Raw genomic sequence first — 17,618 nt, 5'->3', positions numbered from 1 at the left:
TTACTAAACTCACAAATTAATCACTATATAAAGCATTGCAAGAGATAATCTAGCAATGAGAGATGAAAGGACAAAGTTGCTAACCTTTGTGATCATTTGAATGGATGGGGGCCTTCAAATCTTGACAAATTTTGGGCAAAATGTGTGATGAACTCGAGAGGAAGAGAGGAAGAACAGAGAGGAGAGGGGAAAGGAGAAGAACAGAGCGAGTTCGGGTGGACGAAAGGTTTATGTAGGACGACCTTTAGTACCGGTTCGTGCCAAGAACCGGTACTAAAGGGGCTGGAGGGGCCCCAGTCTGACAACATCCTGCCACCACTCTCATTAGTACCGGTTCGTGGCACGAACCAGTGCTAAAGGTTCGCCACGAACCGGTACTAATGAAAGCGGCCCGGCTATTCGTTGGAACCGGCACTAATGTATACATTAGTGCCGGCTCAAATACAAACCGACACTAATGTGCTTCACGTTTGACCCTTTTTCTACTAGTGATGTAGTACTTGTACTGGTTAATTGAGCGCGTTTTTCTTTTTCCTAGGTAAAGGCCCAGTGTACATATCCCTCGGCCAAACTTTGTTATTTCACTCCTAATTGGATAGGCAGTGCTCCTGCCAATGCATGTTTTGAAAAAAAAAATTAAGAGCACTCCGGGTTTCAGATTATGGGTTATTTGCTAAAGTTTGTCTTTTGTTTCTCGGCGTATGAGATGAGTTGAAAGTTTATAACAACATATATATTACTTGTGCCAGAGCCAGAAGACAACCATGCAAGCGCTAAACAATTTGTTCCCGTCAAAAAGCCATTCCTTCTGTTCACTATTATAAGTTGTTCTATTCTTTCCTTCTGATTTGTAGTGTGTTTGTTCACCCACTTCAGTCTATACGTACATTTTGTTCCCGTCAAAAAGCTATTCCCTCTTTTTATTTAGATAATAGAAAAGCTATTCCCTCTGAAACATTGAAAACATCTTAAGCATCTTTTGGTTCATAGAATAGGATTATCATATGAATAGGAATTTTGTAGGAAATGAGATGGCATGTATCTCAAATCCTATGAGTAAGAATAGAAAACGAGATAGAATTTTTTCATTGAGTGTAGACTCATTTTTATTTTCCTATGAAATGTGAAGGATATGAACCAATCCTATATAGGAATAGGAATCTATTCCTATGAACCAAAGGGCTCTAAAGGAAAAAAATTCTATAAAAATCCTATCCTTTAAAATTCCTATGAAATTCCTCCAAACCAAAGGAGGACTTATAGTATTTGTGAACGGAGGAGTCGTATATATAGCTGAAAGGGAGAGCTTCACTTGAGTTGAAAAATAAATTAACATACATTTTCCCACAAATTATGCTTTTCGCCAAATCACATAGCTAGCAACAAGGGCTCACACTTTGTAGGAAACATATTGGAAGCATTAATTGCTACAGTCATGGATACACTTTGTAGGAAACATGTTGGCAGATAAGTTCGTCGGTCTGCAGCAGCTGCAGCTTACTAGGTGAGCAAGTCGATGCCCGCCGACACCAGGGACTCGGCGACGACCAGGTTGGCGGCCTCCGACGGGTGCACGCCGTCGAAGTAGACGTAGCTGCTAGCGTTCCGGCACATCCCGGCCGCCGTCGTCGCCGGGTCGCAGAGGTACACCCCCGTCCCGGCCTTCCCCGTCCGGCAGCACGTCCTCCTCGCCTCCGCGAAGCCCTGCGCCGCGGGCCTCTCGGAGAGGTCCCGGAGCGGCGTGTAGACGTCGAAGACGGCCACCTTGAGCCCCGCGTGCCGCCTCACCAGCGCCCCCACGGTGGCGTTCAGCTTCCGGTTGAAGGTCTCGGCGTCGCGGTTGAGCCTCGGCAGGCACCCGCCGCCGCCGCTCCGGCCCTTGCCGCCGTACAGCCTGATCGTCGCCGGCAGGCACCCCAGCGGCGGCATCGTCGTCACGCCGATCCGCCGCGCCCCCAGCCTGTACAGCTCCTGCAATATGTCCACAGCCACAGGGTCACGTACGTACCCTCAGAGAGAGATGCTGTGATGGGCCGGTGAGTCGGAGTGCTGACGTCGTCGAAGCAGGAGAAGATGCCGACGAGGAGGTCGCAGTAGCGGTCGACGTCGTAGCGGGCGGACAGGGAGGCGTTGTGGTAGTAGTTCTGGATGAAGTCGCCGGTGCCGGTGCTCACGACGTACAGCGCCTCGGCGAGGATGGTGCGCGCCTGCCGCCGCCCGGCCACCGCCGCCAGCTTTGACCTGTACTCCTTGTAGTACTTAAGCTGCTGCGACAGCGTTATTGCGTCCTACAGATAAATACGCACAGCCGATAACTATAAAAAAAAGTCGTGTTTCCCACTGACATGTCCCAATCTCATTTTTAGTCCAAAACAAACTGCTTTTGAAGATGTGCCCGTTGTATACTTACATACATGGCCGCCGTGTCGTCGGAGTAGCTGGACGCGGCGGAGCCGAAGTTGGCGCCGGTGAGCAGGTTCTTCCCCGACGCCAGCGGGCTCAGGTACGGCGGCGCGTAGCCCTCGAAGCCGAGCGTTTCAGCTGCAGAAACCATGCACCTCCAAACACGTTACACACCGAGTATAACTATAACTACAAGTTCATAGCTCAGAGTGACAGTTGCAGGATATGCATGCATGAGTGTGCATATGTAACTGACGTACCGGTGATGTCGGTGACGATCTTGCCGTCGGAGAACCTGCCGGTGGCCTTGTGGCGCCGGAAGTTCTCCCCGTAGGGCGCGTAGTTGGCCTTGAAGACGGCGCCGGGGAGGTAGTTGTTGTTGCCGACGTCGATGGTCGAGTCGCCGAACGAGATCACCGCCGGCACCACCTGCCCGTGGACGCCGCAGGAGAGGAGCAGAGACAGTGCCACCAGCGCAATCATCCGTTGCATCGCCGGTGAGCTGCTCCTGGACGGCAACATGCTCTTAGATTTCCGTACGTGTACCGTGCGTGGCCAAACACCGAACGGCTGGTATCGTATATATAGAGCCAGCCATAGGAAAAGTCCGTATCTCTATTGCTGGTGCTATGTTTTTTGTTCCAAAGATAAAAAAAAAATGCACAACACAGGGTAGATACACTCGTATGCTCGTGGAGAACGGCTATAGCGTGGACGAGCTCGTTTGCTCCTGGTACGTGGACCAATGGTACAGCGTGTACATGGGGCTGGCATTAATACGTGGTGAGTTTAAAAGTGTAGATACTAGTTGATATACGGCCCTTGACCCGTATAGCAGGGTTACAGTGCCCGGTCTTGCCGTGATGGGAACTGACGAGGCGTTTCGTTGGGACCACGCACACCAGGGAGACGCACACGCGGGTGCATCGCCGCTGCCAACCGGCGAGGTTGCCTCAACCGTGCAGATGCGAAAGCAGACGGAGCAGGAGGAGGAGTGCCGAACGTATAGGTATAGCTAGCCTCCGTCTCCACGAGACACGCCCGAGCTCTTCCCCGATCTTATCGCTGCTCTGCGTCGCATCGTCCCTCTCCAGCGGCGACTCCAATGTGAAGTGTAGTAGTACTGTCAAGATGTGAGCATAATCTCATTTTTCTCTATTTAGGTTCAGTCCCGTTCAGTTAGGTTCAGGTCCACCTTACTGGCATGACAACATGGGGCTCTGACGGGAAGATGGCATCTGAAGCATAGTAGTAATGTCTACGCTTCTGATCTGTATCTACCTTGGCCATTTTTTGAAAACGTCTTGTAGGGTCAATGGTATTCGTGAGCGAATATTTTTTCCTCTTGAACATGGCAAGTTTGAAAGAAATTTCTATTGGTCACACAGCAAATTCAGAAAATTATGTCCCTCAACACATGGCAAATTTTAGGAAAAATTGTAATTGTCACACGACAATTTACGAATTCTGATTTTTAAATCATGACAATTCTTGAAACAAATTTGTAATTGTCTCATGGCAATTCTTGAAGCAAATTGTGCTTTTTATATCATGGCAATTATTGAAACAAATAGTACACAACCATGTCACCTTAACATATATCGCCGTGTTCACATGGCAAATGCAGGTATTCTTTTTTGAATGACCATGACAAATGCAAAAAAACATATTTATAATGACATTTTTATTGTAGAAACCATAGCAAATTCTCTATTTATTGTTTGTACCATGGCATTTTTTTGTAGATTCCTTGGCCATTATTGTACATGTGGCAAATTTCTCTTTAGTAGTATGGCAAATTCCTAAATTTTCCTGTTTCTAGAGAACAAAATTCCTACAAAATTTGCCATGCACTGATGGAAAAAACTAAATTTGCCATCTTTTTGAAGAGAACAAAATTCTTTAATTTTGCCATGATGTGCATTGGTTTTAAGAGCATGATGGCATAATTTTGCGTATCGATCATAGCAAAAGTTATACGCAATTGCAATGCTTTGTTTTTTCTCAACATCATGGCAAGTAGTGTCATGGTAAGTTTTACACACGTTTGCCATTTTTGGCATGCTGTAATTTTTGGCTTTGACTATTTATGATTTCTTACTCTCCTCGAACTATGTACATGGCATGACATTTTACTTGGTTTGTAGCTATAATTTTTGACATGGCAATTTCTTTTCTTTTCTTTTTTTGACATGGGCAGTTTAAGTTTTGTACGACAACTATATGATAGCCATGACAAACTTTAATATGTTTTTGCCACGGCAACTTAAGTAGGTGTTCCACATCTCTATAGTTACCATGGCAAAAAAATAAGATCTTTTTCGCCATGCCACCTTAAGTTTTGCAATACATATATAGACATGTCATGGCAAACCTTTGTATTAGATCTGTGTTCATTACATGGCAGAGTTTTACTTGCTTTTTAGCTATAAACCAGCCATGGAAAACTTTCTAATGTTTTCGCCATGTGCAGTTTAAGTTTTATACTACATTTCAAAAATTGTACTTATGGCAAATTTATTATATCTGACCATGGAAAATTTATTGTATCGGCCGTGTCATTTTTGTCTGTGGCTAACATCACAAATAATATTTTTGGAACCTAGCATGTAAAAGTTATTGTACAAAATCTATGAATTTTCCTATGTCATTAGTTGCCATCATTTTAGAAAAAAAATAGGGAAATGAATTTTTCATCACATGAAAAGATAGCAGAAAAATTTGGAGTTGCCTTGGTCCACTATCTAGTTTTGCCAGCAAAGTCATACAAAAAAATAGTTGCCATGGTGTAAAAATAGTAGGGGTGTTTCGAGAATTGTTACGCGTTATAGAGATTTTTTTTTCATGAATTCCATGCGAACATTACAAAAATTGCCATGTGAACAGAAAAAATGAATGTGTGCGCTTGTAGGGAAATAGCAAAAAACAATTTTGAAATTTTCCATGTGAGTATTAGAAAAGTTGTTGTTAATATTTTTTCCATGCTTTTTCACAAAGCAAAATCTTCTTAACTTGCCATTACAAGTACAATGGGTTCGTAGGTCATCTGGGTTGCGCTAGAGGGTCCTGTCATATACATTAACAATTTTTATATAATGTTTATGGCACCTTCGCATGTATATATCATGGCAATTTTTTTAAGACAACCACAAAAATATATATTTTTAAGAGCATGGCAATCTATATTATCTAGATCATCTGTCATTTTACTTTACTGTCGGCGAAAAGCAGCTACTATTTGGCAAAAAACCGGTTTCAGTTTGACAGAAAGTGATTTCTATTTAGTGGAAAGTGGTTTCTATTTTACGCAAAGCGGCTTGACATTTGTTTTTGAGTTAATAAATACAATGAATACTAGGTCTGTTTTGCGGCAACCCGTTGGAGATGCTTTTACTGCCCGCTCATGCAAAAGTTTTTTTTTTGTTTTGAGGATCGCTCATGCAAAAGTTGATGTATCAAAAGTTGACGTAGTTGGTGTGCCAAAGTATAGGCGTGGACGTGGAGCAACCATGGTATTTCCAGTCACATGTGCCGACTCGCACATGTTGGTCCTGGACGTCCTCGCTCCTACGCCGTGATAAACCCGTTTGTTAATCATGTGGGTCCCGTCGTACCTGCAAAGCCCAGTATACAACGTATATACCCGACAATACCTGACACGGCCCAATCCCGGCGAGAACGAGCGGCTAGCGATTCCAGGAGCGTGCGAGCTCGTCCGCTCCTACGAATTTTCGTATGCTCATGTATCTATTAAAACTTATAAAGATGGCCGCTTACGAAACACTGCAAGAATCACAAATGGTTATGTATACAGTATTATTATCATGCAAGTCCAGACCGTGCGTGAGTGTGACGGTGTAAATCAAAACACCATGAATTTGGTTGATACTTGTCCCAGACCTTTTACTACTCTATCCATATTGTCAGGTGGACATCTATCCAAATTATATTTTTCCATCCGACTCTAAGGTGTCAGGCTGGTCACAAAGAGTAAGAACATAAGCTAGTAACTTACACACTTCCCTAGACTATGTTACTACCTTTATAGTGAGTAGGAACATCTATGTAGCGTCATGCAACGATGTATTTATTAAGTTATAGACTCATTGTTTCTTGAAGTGTGTGATGTTCCGGTAACTTAGGGCCTGTTTGGTTCCAAATAAGTCACCAACTTATAAGTTGAAAAGTGAAAAAAGTGACTTATTTTGCCAAACAGACCCGACTTATAAGTCACCCCAACTTATAAGTCATAAGTTGCTCCACCCCAACTTAAAACTTATAAGTCACCCCCTTTTGCGTGGGTTCCACCACCTGCATGATGTTGTTTGATGTGGAAAGGTGTGTCAGGTGACAACCAAACAGGCGTGACTTATAAGTCACTAGTTTTAAGTCACCTGACTTATAAGTCGGGTGACTTAGACTAGCCATAGTGGGTAGTAACTTAGCAGTAACATAGATTCCAACTCAACAGATTTGCATACGTGGCAATGATTTAATGAGGAGAGAGAGTATAGCAGTAACATAGCTAGTTACCGTAACTTCGCGCTTGGTCCCACAATTTTTTAATGCAAATCAATCCACTGCGGTGTCCCCACCGTGAAGGAAAATTCCCCAGCGCTCCATCCTCTTCCTCTCTGCCGCCTCCATCCTCTCCCTCCCTGCCGCCTCCATCTCCCTCGCCCCGCTCTCCGTCTTGCCGCCCGGCGGCAGCACTGGCCGGCGACGCGAGTCCACCTGAATCATGGCCAAGTCTGGTGCCCGTAAGGAGGCGGCACCAGTCCGGTCATCGGCGACCTCTCCGCCGCAGCAGCACATCCCCGGCGCCCCGGCAAGCTCGTGCGCCAACCGCTGGCCACAGCAACTCTTCTACCCCGGCGCCCCGACGAGCTCGTCCGCCAGCCCCTCCACACCACCGTACATGTACATCCCTCTCATGGAATCCTCTACTGCAAACCCTACATGGTATAAATTTCTGCTTTTAATTCAATCTTCGCCACTTGCAATTCCTTTAGCTCGAATACCTGATTCAGCGTGTGTAGATCTTCAGGGAATTTCTGTACTGCCAAGTCTTTACTCACATCTAAGTCTGAATTTCTAAGTCTGGTTTAGCGTGTGTAGGTGTGGCCTGAATTACCAAAACCGTGAGCTTCAGTTGACATCCTTTTGCTTTTGCTTTCTTCATTGAACAAGTGATATATCACATCGAGACACTAGTTAGGACATGCTTTTTGAACAAAGGATTGATTATGCTTCATATATAGCAGAAACAGTAGGATTATCCTACTGCAGTTTTATTAAGATAAGTATTTACAAGTTAGACTTTGATACAAAGAGGAATAAGTTATGTACCTCACCAAATACAATCATTTCGAACAGTCCAAATACTCCAGGTCACCAAAATAGATGTGTTCTGTGTTAAGTCTATCTTTTATAGTAGCCTAAAAAATATCTTGTTTAAGTCTGTTTTTAACCAAATCCAATTGCATACCTCATGAATTCGTTTAGTGCTCTTGATAATTTAATATTTACAATACTTCTGTTAGAGAGATGAGGTGTTGTACAAAATTTCATTGCTACTGTACTATGCTCATGACTTCTGATATTTGTAACGGGAGGCCAATGTACACCCCTGCACCTGAAGACTTGCTAAGTTTTGGACAATTCCCTCCAATGCATAATTATAATTTTCAACCTCCGCAAGTGCAGCATCCTGTACAAGGGCACCAAAATATGGATACCAATCAACCGGCTGATGGTTCCGATGATGAAGCTGAAGCAAGTATCATTGATCCTTCCTCCCTCTACACACTAGATCACTACCTTGTCCAGATGGACATGTTAGACTCATTCGCCAAGGAGATCGCAATAGAAGTGAAGGAAAGTCTTGATGCTCAAGGAAGATCAAGCAGAAGTGGTCCGAGGATTTACGTGAACAGGCCACGTGAAGAAGCTGCTGAGCAATTGGTACGCGACTATTTCTGTGATGATCCTACCTACAAGAAGAAGGTATTTCGTAGAAGATTTTGGATGAGAAGGCCCCTTTTCGAGCGTATCGTACATGCACTAGGAGAGTGGTCTCCAGAGTTCACGAAAAGGAAAGATGCTCTTGACCGTGATGGACTATCTCCATTGCAGAAATGCACATCAGCTATTCGCCAATTGGCATATGGTACTCCCGCTGACGCTCTCGATGAGTACCTGAAGATTGCCGAGTGCACATCAATTAAGTGCTTAAAGCTGTTCGTCAAAGGCGTGATTCATATATTTGGTGATGAGTATATGCGAAAACCCAATGTCAACGATGTGCAGCGCTTACTTGATATTGGAGAGAGTCGTGGGTTTCCTGGCATGTTAGGAAGCCTCGACTGTATGCACTGGCGTTGGGACAAATGTCCCATGGAGTGGAAGGGACAATTCACCAGTGGGTATAAAGGCGTCCCTACTCTTATTCTAGAGGCGGTTGCTTCTCAGAATCTTTGGATATGGCATGCATTTTTTGGTGTTGCTGGATCCAACAATGACATCAACGTGCTTAATTAGTCGACGTTGTTCCTTGAGCAACTGAAAGGGCAAGCTCCTCGAGTGAACTATAATGTCAACGAGAAGGAATATCAACTTGGTTATTACCTTGTAGATGGAATATACCCAGAGTGGGCAGCATTCGTGAAGTCGATACCGATGGCTCAAACAGAAAAACAGAGGTTGTTTGCTAAACATCAAGAAGGTGCAAGGAAGGATGTGGAACGTGCATTTGGTGTGCTCCAGGCGCGATGGTCTATTTTACGGCGCCCGGCACGTTTATATGACCGGGGCGATCTCCATCATATTATGTTAGCCTGCATCATTCTACACAACATGATAGTTGAGGATGAAAAAGAAGAGGCGGGGAATATGCTTGATTTGAATGAGGAAGCAGGCTCATCAATTGTTTTCCCATCAGTATTTACTCATGGTGACATGCCAATATTTGCCGAGGTACTTCAAAGAGATGCTAGAATTCGTAATCGTCTGATGCATAAGGCTCTAAAAAAATGATTTGATTGAGCATATATGGAGAAAGTTTGGGCGATGATAGATTATATTCGAGACTTGATCCATGTTGGCATTTATTATTGAGTAACATAGAGCATAAGGCTCTAAACATGTTTTATATATTTTAATTATATTATATTGGCACTTATTATTTATTATGGGTTCGTTCGAATTTGTGTTCTTGTATTTATATATGGGTACTGGCAAACAAAATTTCATATTGATACATGTCACATATAGATCACAAAGTTGAAGTACTAGTATAGATCCCACAAAACAATAAATGAAAATCTCAAGTTACTACCTCTATGTTACTATCCACTATAGTGGTAGTAACATAGACTAATAACATATGCATGTTACTACTCTATGTTACTACCCACTATGGCTAGTCTTATTGAAACCAAACAGGCCCTTAGCTAGTTACCACAAGCACATCTCTCTTCATTAAATATGTGTCACATAAGCAAAGTTGTATTGGAGTGTGTGATGTTACTTCTAAGTTTTTCCCCATTGTGACCAGCCTCAGATACACATGCATGCATTATTGGATGGCTTTGCTTGCGATTGGATGTTTTTATTGCAGCAATGTTATCGCGCTAACGTTTTTCTAGGGCACGACAACTTGAATGTTTTTTAATGATGATTTATATTGGCTCGTGATTGTAACCCTGTAACAATGGAATAAAGCTCTTTCACCCCGTAAAAAAAAGGATGATAAATTTAGTTAGCAAGCACGGCAAATCCTTGTAAAAAAAACTAAGCTGATACGGATTTGACATGCAAATGTTATTCCTACTTAATTAGTACTCCCTCCGTAAACTAATATAAGAGCGTTTAGAATATTAAAGTAGTGATCTAAATGTTTTTATATTAGTTTACAGAGGGAGTACTATTACGAAAAATCTGCCTAGCTTATTTCTGATTGTAACAACCCCATCTATTCAGCTAACCGTCATTAGACTCAATACGTAGAGATTTTGTAAAATCTTTACGTAGGAATAGCACTGCTCATTTTATCTTGTTTCGTTTTCCCCAGCCGATCGAGTGGAAGGTGCCAGCTAGCTCAGCTTTGCTCGCGTCTGGCTGGCTAGCTTGCTGCAATTTATTAGTTAGGACCGTCCGTCAAACGTTGGAGTATGATGCATGCGGTCGAGCTGCCGACGTGACGCAGGTTTATGACCCAGTAGCTCCACCCAGTTAAATACAGGAACCATCTCACTCTGACTCCCAACTGCCAAATGGTGACAGCCGACAAGTTTACACAACCTACTTGTTTCCTTCGCCTTCAACTTCATATATTCATTTTTCTTTAACATGCTATGATCGAAGTCGCTTGCGTATATGCACATACACCCATCCTAATAAACGCAGGCATGTGCACCTTACCTTTATAAGCGCTCCCGAGAGAATGAGCTAGCACAATTATCTTGGAATTGACAAAGTTATCATAGGCGCCTTGTAATCAGATGGGGACGTCTCTTCCCACTTAACAAATGTCGGTGAAAAGACTAAAATAAATTCAGAAAAATATGAGCATCAATGTCAAGTTTAGAATTTAAACCCCAATGGACTGGTTTCACCACCGGAAACATAAACATAATCATCTAACCACAGGTAACTCGAGCGGCAGACAGGTCGTGATGATGGAATGTTTTGATGTTGTACTCTCTCCATGTCAAAAGTTACATATAAGACATTTTTTAGGCTAAACAAAAACATGTTATATTTTAGTACAGATGTCGTAGCATTATTTCACATTGGTTGGTACTGTATTGTTTATGAGGCCCCTTCCAATGCTCTATCTTATACAGGTGCTAAGCCTTCCACGTAGGCAAAAAAAACTGATGTGACGAGTTATTTAAGAGAAGAGATAAGTGTGATGACCTCAGAAAAAAACAATGCTAAGCGTGTGAACCTAGGCAAAACATTTAAAGAAAGGAAGCCCACCAATACATGAAGATATTTAGTTGCTAAATCATTAAATGAAGCAAGCTTAGCAACCATAAGCTAAGTACCTATGCATTGGGGAGTATAGTTGCTAAGCTATTTAATGTGCTTAGCACCTTAGCTAAGAGCATCTCCAACGGCCGCGTGAAACAACGCGCGCGCGGTAAACGCAGCCTTTAGCGCGCGCGGGGCGTTTTGCCGCGCTCCAGCAACGGCGGGAAAACCACGCGCGCGGGAACTGCTTGCGCGCGCGCGAAAAGGCGCCAGCTCGCGCGCCATATTTTGCGCACCGCTTCCGGCGCGCCTATAAAGTGCGGCGCGCGCCACGCGCCTCTCCACGCCTCCTCTTCTCCTCTTCCTCTCTCTCTCTCTGCCACGCGCCGCTCCAGCGCCCCGCCACCGACGCGCCTCCGCCACCCCGCCACCGCCCCGCCGCCATGCCGCCGCGCCGCCGAGGAGCGTCCGGCTACCGCGGCGTCCGCCTGTGCCCCAACGGCGGCTACTACGCGGAGATACGCTCCGGCGATCTCCGGCTCGGCCTCGGCACGTACGGGACGGCGCGCGAGACCGGCCGCGCGTATGACGCGGCAGCGTGGCGCCTAGGCCGGCCACGCGGCCAGATGAACTTCCAGGGATGTCTACACGCTCCAGCAAGCGCTCGACCGTGCCCCGCCGCCGCGTCTGAACACGGCACAAGACCGTGCGGAGCACGCCGAGCGGCAGCGCCGCCTCCTCGTCGCCCAGGAGGACGAGCGGGTCATGGCGGAGTGGCGCCACCGCCACCCGGAGGACGTCGCCTACGAGCAGGCCTACTTGGCAAGGCGTCGCGAGGAGGACACGCGAAGGCGCCGCGAGGCACGGTTGGACAGGCGTCGGCGCAAGGCGTTGGTGAACGCGCAATCCGATCTCGTCGCAGCAGGTGGGCAGTCGTTCTTCGCGCCGGACGATGATCGGTGGTTGGACATCTGACTGGATACCTCGAACGACACCGCCGAGGAGGATAATGGTGATGATAGTGATGATAGCGACTTAGAGTAGTTTTTTTATGCAATCTATCTTGTTTTTTATCGTTTGTCGTTTTTAATTATTATGCAATCTATATTTCGGATGTAAAATACCTTTGTATCGTTTTAAAATCTATGCAATCTATCTATTTTCCAATGCCTACATTTTAGCCTAGAATGAGCGCACGCTGCTTTTTTTATGCGCTGCTGGAGCGGCGCGCGCGGGCTGCTGGAGCGGGCGCAGCGCGCCGCGCCAAACCAGCCAATGCGCGCGCGGCATATGTATTTTTTGCGCGCGGCACGACCGGCGCCTGTTGGAGATGCTCTAAGCACCCATACATTGGCAGCAGCCTGAGAAACTCTCCTTGAAGTATTGAATGCGACTATTAATTAACATCAGATATCTTACAATTTGTGCACCACAAACTTTTCAATGCTCTCTTGTGATTAATTGTCAGGTAGACACAGGTCTAGATCTCCTGGGGTACACTGGTGATGGTGTCATACTCAGACATGATGAATGGAGCTCGCAGTTGGCCATAATTCAAGACCCGCCGTGCGAGCCGTGCCGACGCAACGGAAGTGCATAAATTATGCAGCTCTGCCCAGTTAATCAATGCCACTCAACTGTGAACTACAACATTGATCAAGTGTATACAAAAATATTAACATTCAAAATACCAAATAAATACCATTAAAATCATCATTCAACATATTGTCATACTCCCTCTGGTCATTTTTTACTTTGCATATTAGATTTCTCAGAAGTCAAACCTTGAAAACTTTGACCAAATTTATATTACAATTTATCAACATTTACTATATCAAATCAATGTAAAATGAAAATATATTCTATGATAAATCTAATGATATTGATTTTGTATTATGAATGTTCGTAGTTTCTTGTATAAACATGGTCAAATTTCAAAAACTTTGACTACAAATCTAATACGCAAAGTAAAAAGGACCATAGATACTCCCTCCGTCTCAAAATAAGTGAATCGATTTTGGTATAACTTTAGTACTAATGTTGTAGAGACACTTATTTTAGGACGGAGGGAGTATATTTTAGTGTGCAAGTTTAGACTATTTCTGGTTGTGCGACTCAACGGTGAAGTGCCGAATGGGTACTACCGCAGCAGCAAAATACGTGATATTCTAGACAGGATGCAACTTTAAAATTTACTCCAAATTTTCTAAATAAACATGTTGTAAAGAGATCTTTTTTACAAAATAGGAAATACTTTCCTAGACAAATAGAATAATATCATCATCAGAGTTAGACTGCACGTATTTAAAGGCGCCATCCACTTGGACGCAGTGCTATTGGTAGTACTCCAAGTAGCATTGTATACGTCGCTTCCAACTTAAAGTGGTGAGAGGAAATACAGATTTTTTTTATAGATAACCATCAGGCGTAATCATTATAAAAGAAATGACAGGGAGTTGGCCAGCATAACAAACTCATAAGTATATCTTCCCCCTAAAAAAATCTCATAAATACAGTATATATATCTTACCGAAATTCTCTTCGGCCATTCATTTTCCTAGATAAGCATCCCACATAAGCATTGAAAGGAGCAACAAGAGCGAGTCAAAAGCATAATTTAAGAATACAAAGAAAGCATAATTAATTCATTGATGAACAAAAATACCTCACTAAAATCCTCTCTGGCAATTTTATCTTGTTACATAATCTTCACATGACAGCAAGTTGGGGAGCATGATTAATTCCTCGACGGAAATGTCCCTTACCAAAGTTTGTTAGAAGATTTTCGCTAGTACAAGGATATACTATATGTCACTGCAAACACTTCTTACAGGAAAGCAGAGCAGGGTTAATCAAGACCGCCTCAACTCGGCTTTATGCACACTAGCTGCACATTAACAGTTTACAAGAGTACAAAGTATCGAGTATACACGGGAGTTACAAACCATGGAGCTGAAAAATCAAGCCACGGTGACAAAGTATGGTAGTACGTAGGAAATATGAAATATCTTCCTAAATGTTTGGGAACTTGCATGCTCAGGGAAACTGGATGATTTACATTTCCGCTCTTAAGAAAGAGAGTTAAATTTGCGCGAATTCGGGGAGCGTGAAGAATCAAAAAATAAAGAGTTTGAGTCATATACTGAGGACGTGTATATGGCACAATCCTGAACATGTGCCAAGGAAGAAAATCACAGGCAGTGGAGCAGCCAACTACCCTTCAAGGTTTCCTTTGACTGTCAGCTATGTCCTGCTTCCCTACCAGAAAAAGCTTTCCCTTCTCTTCTCTTGCACCAAGTATCTGCAGATACCAGCCATGGATCACCAAACTAAGTTTGTCGTGCAGAAGATTGTCGTGTCGCTCCACTCGGCGGGTGAGATCTTGGAGAATATCCTGGGTAGAGCTTCTGAAGAGAAAGCAGAAATGATTTCTTGCCGATCGAATCTTGATCCCAAGGATGGGCTGGAATTCCTGGGATTGGAGGCTCATAACATCCATGATCTGGCCAAGGAGGTGGAGATCAGGCTCTCGGAGTGCAGGGAGAAGGAAAGGAAGGAGAGATGCAGGATGGAGAGTATGATATCAAGCTTAAAGAAGGAGAACCAGGATATTAGGAGCATGTTGGAAGTTGCTGTAACTGAGAAGGAGGCGGCGGAGAATAGCCTTCGTGTGTTGAAGGGCGACGGCGATCAGAGAAGAAGTTCAATCCTGCAGATTGCTGAGAAGGGGTTGCAGAAGGTTGGCTTTGGCTTCATCATGGAGGTGATAAGTGGAGAATCAGAAGGAGATGAGATGAGCAGCTCCAGCGCCAGTGCAGCATCTAATGGAAGAGAAAGTAAACAGGAGGTTGACAGTCTGGTAAGTATTTCTACATCACTCCTCGGTAGCTGCAATGGTTTTGTTGTTTAGATAATAGCCCCAAGCACCAACTACAAAATACAGTACATAGTTGTTATTTGTGAAGTAATCGTCATGTAATCCCCATTTTATGATCCTGCATGCAATGCAGCTAGAAACTAGTGATCTTGTTATGTTTAGAAGTTGTCCACCGAAACCATCATGCACTGGAAAACTTGCCAGCTAATAAACTACTTCAAGCTGTTTCCTTTCAGGCTTCAATAGTTGGTAAGACACTGAAAAACCTGCATCATGAGATCAATGACCTCAGACAGGCCTTAGACGAGTCCAGGTAGTCGCCGACCAAAGATGTCTACCATTTTTTTTATGGACCACTAAAGGGCATTCCTGTAATCTATGCTAACTGATAACATCAAACTGCTCTAACAGGTCAGATTGTGATCATTTGCAACTTCTCGCTGCTCAACAGGCTCAGAAGATAATCAAACATGAGTCGCACATACAGGATCTAAGAGAACGGGAAATTCTCCTACTTCAAAGTGTATAACAATACGTATTATTTATTTATGTAAATTCTTTTATTTCTAGCCCTGTAATTGCCCAGGATCTGAAGTCTCTTTCTCATACCTAAGGTGGAAGAGCTCAATGTCCGGGTAAAGGAAGTAGAACAGGAAGCTGCACGATGGAAAGAGGCATGTGCGTTGGAAGTAGAAGCTGGAAAAGCTGCCATTAAAGAACTGAACCAGGAGGTAACCCAAGAGGAATAAGTTTGACCTAAGCTTCATTAAAATGGACCTCTTGAGGTCAAGAAATGCGCTTCTCAGATTGATAAATGACAATTGAGCATAACATCATTAGAGAATTGATATGAAAATATGATGCTCCTTCAAAGTAATTAGAACAAAATTGAAAGATATAAGCATGTCCAACTTTTATTAATTTAAAAATCGTAAGTTTGAAATCCTTGAGTTTGCACTTTGCGATAAATGCAATAGGAAAACATCTCTCATTTAGTCATTCATGAGAGGAGCTGTACATGTTCTAACGAGCTACCTTTTCAGGTGACCTTGCTCAGAGAAGAACTGCGAAGAGTAAAAGCAGATTTAGATGCTGCAAACAGCAAGATACAGCTAAAAGAGAAATTAGCCGCCAGTGCAATGGCAGCACAAGCTGCTGCAGATGCATGCCTTAAGCTTGCTGACAGTAGATCTGCTGGGTTACAACAGAGAATAGAAGAGTTGACAAGGCAGATAGAGCAAGAAGATACACATGCAAGAAAAGGGAGAGACAGTGCCCGAAGAAGAATAAGATACGCCTGCTGGCCATGGCAGCGACTTCGAGTCATATCAACATCCTCTCGTGCTAGGACATGGTCTGTTGATCAGAACGGAAGATTGTTACCAAGGACAGAAGCACTACTTCAAATAAGGATCTGACTAAGTTCTCACAGTTTCCCAGACTAGCTAGACATATCCCTCCCTGTTCCCCTATTTTCTCTATGTAAGCATGCACCTTAGATTTTTGCAATAAATTCATATGGTCTTCTCACTACTCGCTGAATCTAGTTTGTCTGCCTACTGCCATCTGGAGAAGTCATTCAACTTGCAGCTTTTTTGTGTGTGCATTAATGGAACAGTGCAGAGAAACCAGGATGTTGGGCACCTTACGAAATGGACAAGAAAATATAACATCATGGGATACTTACAAAAAAGTATCTATTCGGAAACTTTTGATACTTACAGGGTTGGCGTTGTGCGGCGCAGCAGCATGGACTCATCCGTTAATTTGAAGCCTGACACTCATACATTATCTCAAAACTCAAAACATTCAGAAACCTTGCACTGGTAGCCTTAAGAGGGCCATCTGCTAATGTACTCGTAGGGGTTCTCTAGCATCCTCTGCTCCCCAGCCACAATACTGCATCAAGAAGGTTCGGAAACTACTAACCTGTAGGAGGTGTCCGCTTTGAAGGAACCATTCATCCTTCACTTCCACATGGGTTCCCCTTTTAGGGAATGACATTGGTAGCGGAAAAGCAATTTTAAGAAACACCTTACAAACTATGTTCCTTAAACAGTCATAATAACGAACACTGGATGGACCTTTAAACATTTGGTCTTGAGAAACAAGGGTTTATTTCTTGCCCCTATACTATAAGGCAACATCTAAAGAAATTTTGTCAATAGAAATAAAAATTCTAGGATATATAAAGTAATAGCAAGTCTGACATGAAGTTGGAATGGATGGAGCAGAAATTTCAGGGAATCAAATGGAAAATCAGGCTCTATTCAACTTCAGACGGACAACACTGTAACGCCCCGGATGTAACTTTCCATATTTGTATCCAACTCTTGCCGTTTCCGGTGTTAAGTTATATTTA

The 17,618-nt window shown here is 43.7% G+C and overlaps 2 protein-coding genes and 1 pseudogene across 2 annotated transcripts; 2 read left to right on the top strand and 1 right to left on the bottom strand.

Moving 5' to 3' along the window:
• Positions 1-1,312: 1,312 nt before the first annotated feature.
• Positions 1,313-2,944, bottom strand: LOC119328440 (GDSL esterase/lipase APG-like). Its single transcript, XM_037601426.1, has 4 exons — positions 2,664-2,944; positions 2,411-2,541; positions 2,055-2,288; positions 1,313-1,971 (listed from the first exon to the last, which is right to left on the bottom strand). Exons 1-4 carry the CDS (start codon positions 2,923-2,925, stop codon positions 1,501-1,503), a joined length of 1,098 nt encoding a protein of 365 aa, XP_037457323.1. The 5' UTR covers positions 2,926-2,944; the 3' UTR covers positions 1,313-1,500.
• A 5,486-nt stretch (positions 2,945-8,430) lies between these two features.
• LOC119333096 lies at positions 8,431-9,475 on the top strand (annotated as a pseudogene).
• A 5,220-nt stretch (positions 9,476-14,695) lies between these two features.
• On the top strand, positions 14,696-16,839 carry LOC119333095 (uncharacterized protein At3g49055-like). The gene is made up of 5 exons (XM_037606116.1): positions 14,696-15,238; positions 15,394-15,569; positions 15,668-15,779; positions 15,871-15,987; positions 16,300-16,839. The coding sequence occupies exons 1-5, from the start codon at positions 14,696-14,698 to the stop codon at positions 16,672-16,674; spliced, it is 1,323 nt and encodes a 440-aa protein (XP_037462013.1). The 3' UTR covers positions 16,675-16,839.
• The last annotated feature ends 779 nt before the right edge of the window (positions 16,840-17,618 follow it).

The sequence above is a fragment of the Triticum dicoccoides genome, chromosome 7A, assembly GCF_002162155.2.
Source record: "Triticum dicoccoides isolate Atlit2015 ecotype Zavitan chromosome 7A, WEW_v2.0, whole genome shotgun sequence".
NCBI classification, from domain to species: Eukaryota; Viridiplantae; Streptophyta; class Magnoliopsida; order Poales; family Poaceae; genus Triticum; species Triticum dicoccoides.
The sequence above is the reverse complement of the archived record's forward strand: the minus strand, read 5'-3'. Positions and strand labels throughout refer to the sequence as shown.

What these genes read in the sequence shown, in the direction of transcription:
- LOC119328440 (XM_037601426.1), bottom strand. Translation starts at nt 2,925, where the DNA reads ATGTTGCCGTCCAGGAGCAGCTCACCGGCGATGCAACGGATGATTGCG. An exon ending in GATCGTCACCGACATCACCG is followed by an intron (nt 2,542 to 2,663) that starts GTACGTCAGTTA and finishes TGGTTTCTGCAG; the next exon opens with CTGAAACGCTCGGCTTCGAG. An exon ending in ACGACACGGCGGCCATGTAT is followed by an intron (nt 2,289 to 2,410) that starts GTAAGTATACAA and finishes ATTTATCTGTAG; the next exon opens with GACGCAATAACGCTGTCGCA.
- LOC119333095 (XM_037606116.1), top strand. Translation starts at nt 14,696, where the DNA reads ATGGATCACCAAACTAAGTTTGTCGTGCAGAAGATTGTCGTGTCGCTC. An exon ending in CAGGCCTTAGACGAGTCCAG is followed by an intron (nt 15,570 to 15,667) that starts GTAGTCGCCGAC and finishes CTGCTCTAACAG; the next exon opens with GTCAGATTGTGATCATTTGC. An exon ending in TTAAAGAACTGAACCAGGAG is followed by an intron (nt 15,988 to 16,299) that starts GTAACCCAAGAG and finishes CTACCTTTTCAG; the next exon opens with GTGACCTTGCTCAGAGAAGA.